Raw genomic sequence first — 8298 nt, 5'->3', positions numbered from 1 at the left:
TGTACTGAAACGCACACAAAAAAAATCAGGATGTAAAGTGAAATCATATGTTGTTAATCAACACTCCAACACTCCCACTTTCTATGAATAAAAAAATAAAATAAACGGCATTGTCATAATTACAGCAGAAATACCAAATATATATATATATATATATATATATATATATATATACACTGTATATACCAAGAGATTGTAAGAACGCAAAAGATGAAAAACACTGACTTTCACTGTAGCAAGTCTAATTCACTGTAGCAAGTCAAATTTTTTCACATTTTGTATTTGATGGGAATAACATATTAAAAGTTTGTTGTTCAACAGGTGTTTATGTTGGTATTGTGCATCAGTCAGCGTACGGCAAAAATCCAACAGCATTTTACTTTGGAAATATTGTGCAGCCACATCAAATGAGACAAACGCATCTCTGTTAATGAGCATTACATGGCTGCTGATTGTTTGATTGAATTGCTGTCACCTATCTAAGCGTGTCTAATTGAAGCGTGCTGAGTGAGGCGTTTACAGTGCCTCTGACAAAAAGAAGTCATCTGAATGAGAAACTCTGATGTTTTGTGTGTGGCAATTACCAGAGAAAAGCCGAGCGAGCTTTTCTTGTTCTCTAGTCTTTACACAGACTTGATCTACCTTATGAAGTTGCTGTGATGCTGAGGCTTTGTGGATTTTTATCACACGGCCCGTTTGTTGCGTGAGAACAATGGCAATGCAAATAGGCTGATAAGACATTCGGTTTTTGGTTGCAAACGGGGAGGCAGGCCTGTTTTTCGCATCTGCAGAGTTTGGTTTAAATTAACTGCAAAAAAGAGGGTGCGAGAAGGAAAATCACAATCTAAAAATCTGATTATATAACGTGTTTAATAATTTCCCCTCATTATCAACACCACACTGTCATTCACATCCCTCCAGTGTCATTACACTGGCAAACACATGAATTTGAATCTACAGAACCCCATAAATTATAATACGTTATATGGACAGCAGCTGCATGGAATAAATGAGCGTAGCTTTTTTTTGCTAACTGTTTCTGATACAAGTGCGAATATTGATGGTTGGGGAGGGGGCCGAGATTTTGAGGGACACGGTGTAGCTCAGTCTTGCTGAGATAAAATTTATTCCTTTATCAGGAAAAAGCCCTTTCCTCCGCCTTTCTCCAGCACTATTCCTCCGACCGCCCACCTGCGTGGTGGTCTGACAGATTAAACGCCGTCACCACAATGGCATAGTTGCGTGCGGGGCTTTAATATTGTCCACTGGAGCCCCCCGTTTCCTCATTTAATCCCTGTGTAATATGTTGGCCAGAAAACCCTCATGCTGTACACAATGCACGCCCAGCTAAGACACAAAAAAGGCTAATTAGTCGCCCACCCCACCACTCCGCCCCCTCTCGCAAATCCTCATTCTTTCCATTTACAGCCGCAGTATCTGGTTTTGTTATCAGGGCCACCAATGTGTTGTTGGCTGCTATTGTTTTGCTTTATTTGACATATAATGTGGCTCAAATGAAACAGTAAATTACTACTTGAGTGTTGGATTTTAACTACGAGCCGGCAGACATATAGACACGTTCTGGGTTCAATATAAGTTCTGTGGCATGCTGCCGATTGCCAATATCTGGACCCTACTGTCAGTAAAAAATGTTTAACACAATGCTTTTATAAAAAGACAATAAGCAGTGTAATGCAATCAATGTAAAATGACACATGCAAAAATAGCAGAACGAGACTGTTTAGTAGTTTTTAGATAACTAGTTATCTAGTTATTAGTTAAATGGATAACAAAGTTCATCCATATAAACTTTTCCCCATTTTTCAATAAAGGAAAAATGTATGTACACTACAGTTCAAACTTTTTGAATGAAGTTTCAAAAATGGTCTTATGCTCACCATTTATGCATTTGTATGCATAATTATGCATATAAATAATACAGTAAAAAAGGTAATTTTGTGAAATATTATTTACAGTTTCAAATAACTTTTAATAACTTTTAGTAATTTATTCCTGCGACACAAAGCTGAATTTTCAGCATCATTACTTCAGTCTTCAGTGTCACATGATCCTTCAGAAATCATTCTAACATGATCATTTGCTGCTCGAGAAACATTTCTGATTATTATATTTGAACAGAAGTGTACCTGCATTTCTATTTGACACATTTTACATAATAATATAAAATAAAAAAGTGCCTTAGCTATAAACTTTTTTTTATATATAAAATACAATTTTTATACAATTTTTCTTTGGTAAATGAGCTACAACTACTAATAAACACATAGCTCAACATCTGCATTAAACCTGAAATATTCCTTCAAGAACGTGTCTAAATGTCTTGCATCGTGAAAATCCTTGAGCAGTATCCTTGTTTTCTCAGGTTCTGTAAATATACCACTGTTCTCAGCCTAATAAAATATATATAAATATAAATCTGACACCTTAGCAAAGGTCTTTTTTTATGTTGTGACAACAAATCTCCCTGTTAATACATTTATACGGCTGATTATACTGTATGAGCACAGATGGTGTCCTCCTCAACTCCTTACAAAATATGTAAACAAAAAACATAAACATTAATATCCTTCCCTCAACTTCAGAAAGTTATATCAAACACTAGCGCCACATAAAACCGATCTGTGAGATGTGCGTAACAGTGAACGGAGGCCTAAAACAACACAAATGACACATGCAAATAAATAATTTTACAGTATGTGCAAAGCCAGTTCATCGCATCTCTCAAATAGCATCATATTGTCACCTGGTTGTCAAGTCTGTGAGATCAAACATACAGCTGGAGGTCTATTAAGTGTCTATGTGACATAATCGAATCTGTGTGCTTAGTAAATCCATAAACTGATTGGCTGCTTTCAGACGTATGATCTAATGCAATACATATTAAAACTTTACAGCTCTCTTTATTTTCTTTTCATTCGATTGTACGCTGTCAGAAAATAAATATCATTATCTAAGAGTGACAGACTAAAGCGTTCTGAAATTCCCTTACGCCAGCGGGCTGCCGATGTGACGCCTCATGAAAGCCAGCGAGATGCCTAACAATCTCTAGTACACACTAGATTGTATGGAGGAGTTTATAATTATAATCTGTGAGAGCAAGAAAAGTGGAAATTGGTGGCTTGGATTGTGAAAAGCTGGCCTCTTCAACAATGTACAGTAGCTTTTGATTGGCTTTGAAATCATCTAATGTCAGGAAATGTTACGAAGTCAGACTTGTAAGCTTTTTACAAAACTCAACGACGAACAAAAGACTTCAATAAACAACTCTGAACTCTGAGCCCTTCGGAATAAAGAAACGCTATTTCGTCTTGGGCAACGTACGGCATTCTTGTCACGCTTCGCTTTGTGCCCTCGCAATGTCTTCAGCGTATTGTTAATGCTAGACAAGACATGCGTGCCAAAGATGTATTATGTTATGTATATATTGTAATGTCCAATACTACTTGTTTTATTCAAAATGACTTAAGTAATGTCACACTAATGTCTCACAGTGAGTGAAAACTGGCAATTAACATCATACAATGGTATAGCAATAACAAACGTAGTACAAACATAAAACGCAATGTTGCAGTGAATTGTACACCTTCAACAGACAATGAATACCCACTTTAAACAGATTCACACACTTTTACGGTGCGAGCGATGCTGGGTAACCATCAGAGCCATAATATATTATAGTACTTGTTTTAGGTTAACAACAAAGTATCACTTATTCTTTGATGAATAGAAAGTTCAAAAGAACAGAGTTGAGTTGAAATTGAAATGCACAAACACACACACAAACACACACGCACACACACACACACACACACGCTATATTAGTGTTATTTTAGTATCATTGACAAAATGACTTAAGTAATGTCACACTAATGTCTCACAGTGAGTGAAAACTGACAATTAACATCATACAATGGTATAGCAATAACAAACGTAGTACAAACATAAAACGCAATGTTGCAGTGAATTGTACACCTTCAACAGACAATGAATACCCACTTTAAACAGATTCACACACTTTTACGGTGCGAGCGATGCTGGGTAACCATCAGAGCCTATATATATTATAGTACTTGTTTTAGGTTAACAACAAAGGATCACTTATACTTTGATGAATAGAAAGTTCAAAAGAACAGAGTTGAGTTGAAATTGAAATGCACACACACACACACAAACACACACGCACACACACACACACACACACACACGCTATATTAGTGTTATTTTAGTATCATTGACATACTATTATAGCTTTTGCTAATATTTTTTAATCATATATATTATATATAATACTTTACTATTTTAATGTTAAACATATCATAAAACAATAAATAGTATTCATATTTTTAAATGTTGAAATATTTTATTGTCTCATCCTCTTTACAGCACCACAGCAAAAAAGAAAGATTATAAGTAAATACATTTCTATTTCTGCTTTGATACTAATTTCAGTTTAAGTAATTCTGTCATGTGTTTTTGTCATTTTTATTAATTGTTTTAAAATATGTCTATACAATTTTTATTTCAGTTTTAGTTTTAGATATTTTAGGTATCAATATTTTTATTGATATCTAATAAAAATATTTAAGATATCAATAAAAAATTAAATTAATACTTCATTTATATTCATATTAGTGCTGTCAAATGATTAATCGCGATTAATCGCATCCAAAAACAAAAGTTTTTGTTTACATGATATATGTATGTGTGCCGTGTATATTTATTATGTACATATAAACACACATACTTGCATGTATATATGTATTTAAAAATAGGTTATGTTTATATATTAAATATATTTATTTATAATATAATTTATATGAATATAAATATAGACATGTAAATGCATGTAAATATTTTCAAAATATATACTGTATGTGTGTGTTTATATATACATAATAAATATACACAAAACACACACATATATTATGTAAACAAAAACTTCTCTATTTTGTATGCGATTAATCGCGATTAATCGTTTGACAGCACTAATTCATATATTTAGCAAGGACACATTAAATTTGCCAAAAAAGTGGAAGTAAAGACATTTAAAATGTTACAAAAAGATTTCTATTTAAAATTAATGTTGTTTTTCTAACATATTCAGGGATGGGCAGCATTTCAAATACATGCATTTCAAATAGGCTACATATGTGAAATACGAAATACTATTTTGTATTTTAAAGCCTTTGAAAAAAAATCTGGCCAACGCTGCTGAAAGTCCCCAATAATCACATATGATCTCTGACACACATAACTCAGGTACAAACAAGAACAGGAATAAGAATAGGAAATACAGGCTTTTCAATCCCCGACTGTAAATATGACCTGAGACCTCTGGAGCCGACGGTATTTTCTGATTGTTAGCCCCAGCACAGCATCATCATGGCCCTCCAAACACAATTGTTTTGCATAGAAGCCTGTTTACAAGCGCTCATGAATAAGTTAGCCCACAGCGGCAGCCGAACATGTGGGGAAGACACTCTCCCTTGAATCTAAGTAGGTTAAATCAAGTTGCCAAATGGAGTGGATTTGACAAGGCTCCTGCTACCCCAATGAGCATGAACTATCTCATCTCCTCTGAAATGGATATTTTCCCTACATTTTCACGCTGGACCGGAAGGCCCGGGAGCAACGGCTGCCACTGGAAACCCAAAATGAAGCTGACAGGAGTGAGACGTGAAGCTAGCGCTCTGTTTTGATCGACACTTAAAGCCCATCGCTCGACTTTCGGTCAAAGAAAACGGGAAGCCTTTTGACATTTTCTATTGCGACGACATGCAATCATTCCACGGTGGTCTGCGCCCAAGGCTTTGAGAGTGGAAAACTGTTTTTTTTTTGTTTTGCGGTGTCCAAGAGCAGCCCAGTTTGCTGTGCCGGGTTTGTCCCTGAGATGTGCGTGACTAGAGGAGGCCGCGTTCGCCGAGAGAATTAGCACAGCGACCCAGTTTAGACACCGAAAGCCTGACTCTGCGGTTCAGACACTTAACCTTTACTGACACGTGCAGACAGCGGCAGCACTTTAGAAAGGAGGCAGAGGAGAAGGAAATGGATTGCTGTGAGTGCTATTAGCCACAGATCGAGCAGAAAATTACCTGACAAACTATGAGTTTGTGACGGTTTGAGTAATATGGTCAAAACAGAATGCCGCGGTACCGGCAACACGAGGGAAATTGAATTAATAACAATTCCACAGCATTTAGTCATGTGTCCTCTAAAATATACAGTGGCTGCTCATTCCAGTGCAATGGGAACTGCAAAAATGAGCTGGTAAATAGAACTGAGAAACTAGATAAAGAAACAAAGGCCTTTTAAAAATCTTATAAATTAGGACCAAAGATTAATATAATATAATATAATATAATATAATATAATATAATATTATTACATGCCATCATCTTGGTTACTTTAAAAATTACGCTTATTATTTTGAACCTGATGCTATATTATATTATATTAGCCAAAACTATTACATCAAAAATGCATTATATTATATATTATATATAATACTTTACTATTTCAATAATAAACGTATAATAAAAAAAATATTATATATATTGTTGGAGACCAAGCAACTACTCAGCCTTCTTATCTCCTCCCTAATTATTATATCAAGCATTTATGATTAATGGCTACATCTAATTTAATGGTTCTCATTAAGGCTAAGACTACTGATTTTTACAAACCTCTATCCCTAATTATCAAACACATGTAACATCCTCAACAACGTCCCACATCCTCATATCCTACCAGATAATAAAAAATAAATCTAGTGACCAGAATATCATTGGCTGGGCTGGGTAATGTAAAAAATCCAGTTGTCCGAAGTACTCAAAATTCATGCAGAATAATATTGTCACTCACCAATGCAGTTGTCTCTGTGCTCCTCAAAGCCGGCGCTGCACACAAAGTGTCTCTAAAACCATCTTCTATACAGTAATTTCATTTTTAATTACTTCCCTTAAAATAACTCAAACTAAAACTGTATACACATATTTTAAAGAGAAATTGTAAAGAAATTGTAATAATTAATTTTAATAATTTTATATGTAAACACTTTTTTAATTTGCAAATAAATAAATAAAAATAAAATACAATAAAAATTAATTAATTAACACACATCGTCCAATAGGAACGAGCCACTCGCCCTCAGCGCTGCAGTACATCTTAGGAGTGTCCCTCTCCTCGGCGTGGTCCACACACTGACCTCTGACCTCCACCAGCGAGGACGAGTCGGCCCCCGTGACCACGTCTGTGAAGACGGCCAGGTTGCGAGCCATTCCCGTGCAGCGTTTGTAATATACTCGGACGGACACGACAGCGATGCAGGCTCCTATATCCTGGAAGGCCAAGTAGAAGCCACGTTTGCTGAGCGGCCCGACGCCGCGGATCTCAGTGTTGAGCTTGAGTCTCCTCACCCCCAGGTCCACGTTAGTGAAACTCTCGTCGGCCGCGATGGTGTCGATTTTGGAAAACTGACTCTCCCAGATGCTGGTGCCAACGTCGCGGTCGGTCTCGTAGTAGTAGAGGTTGAAGGTCTCCTTGCAGGTACCGAGCACGCCTGGCATGCTGTTGCAGTCTCGCAGCGTGAACTTCATCTCGATGTAGATGCGCCGCGCGCCGTCTCGCTGGATCCAATTGGTCCGGAGCCAGTTGTTCTGACTCGGGCTCATAACGTTGCACACCTGGTACGTGTGGATGGGGCTGAAATACTCGTCCATTTCATTGATCGCATCCCACTAACAAAGACAGAAAGAGAATCAGGGTTATTATCGCTAACTAAAACTAAAAACATTAAATAAAATTGTTTTAAAAATCATTACTTTAAATTAAATAAACATACATTTAAATAACATATTTTTAAAAAGTATTTTATTTCAGCTAGTTGGCATTGCAACATTTCCCATTTTCGTTAATTTAAGCTCTCAAATAACTTTAAATAAAAATGAAAAAAGTAATAATAAAAATGCCAAAAACACAAATCAGAAAATATCAAAATAAAATATAATACAAAATATTAACAATAATAGTGTAGTATAATAGCATATAAATAAATAAATAAATAAAATTAAAATCAATAAAAATGTGAAATGTAACCAATTTAATTTTTTTTTAATTCAAATTTTTTTATTTATTTATATATATATTTTTTAACTCATTATTAAAATGTCGTTTTGATTATTAAAATGAATTATTTTTGAGAGAAAAAAAAGAAAAAGTTTTATTTTACATGGAGTCGCTATGACCAGATGATAATAATAATAATAATAATAATAATAA

At 35.2% G+C, this 8298-nt stretch overlaps 1 protein-coding gene across 1 annotated transcript in view; it reads right to left on the bottom strand.

Annotated features, from left to right (window-relative positions):
• epha8 (eph receptor A8) overlaps nt 1–8298 on the bottom strand; it is a 111904-nt gene that overhangs the window by 37288 nt on the left and 66318 nt on the right. Inside the window, exons 4-5 of the mRNA XM_016573817.1 lie at nt 7137–7757; nt 6883–6934 (exon numbers count right to left, since the gene is read on the bottom strand). Coding sequence (XP_016429303.1) covers nt 6883–6934; nt 7137–7757 — 673 coding nt within the window. The remainder of the gene's footprint in view (nt 1–6882; nt 6935–7136; nt 7758–8298) is intronic.

The sequence above is a fragment of the Sinocyclocheilus rhinocerous genome, unplaced genomic scaffold (genome assembly GCF_001515625.1).
Source record: "Sinocyclocheilus rhinocerous isolate Xijiao unplaced genomic scaffold, SAMN03320098_v1.1 scaffold532, whole genome shotgun sequence".
In the NCBI taxonomy this organism is placed as follows: domain Eukaryota; kingdom Metazoa; phylum Chordata; class Actinopteri; order Cypriniformes; family Cyprinidae; genus Sinocyclocheilus; species Sinocyclocheilus rhinocerous.
This window is presented reverse-complemented; position numbering and strand designations above follow the sequence as displayed.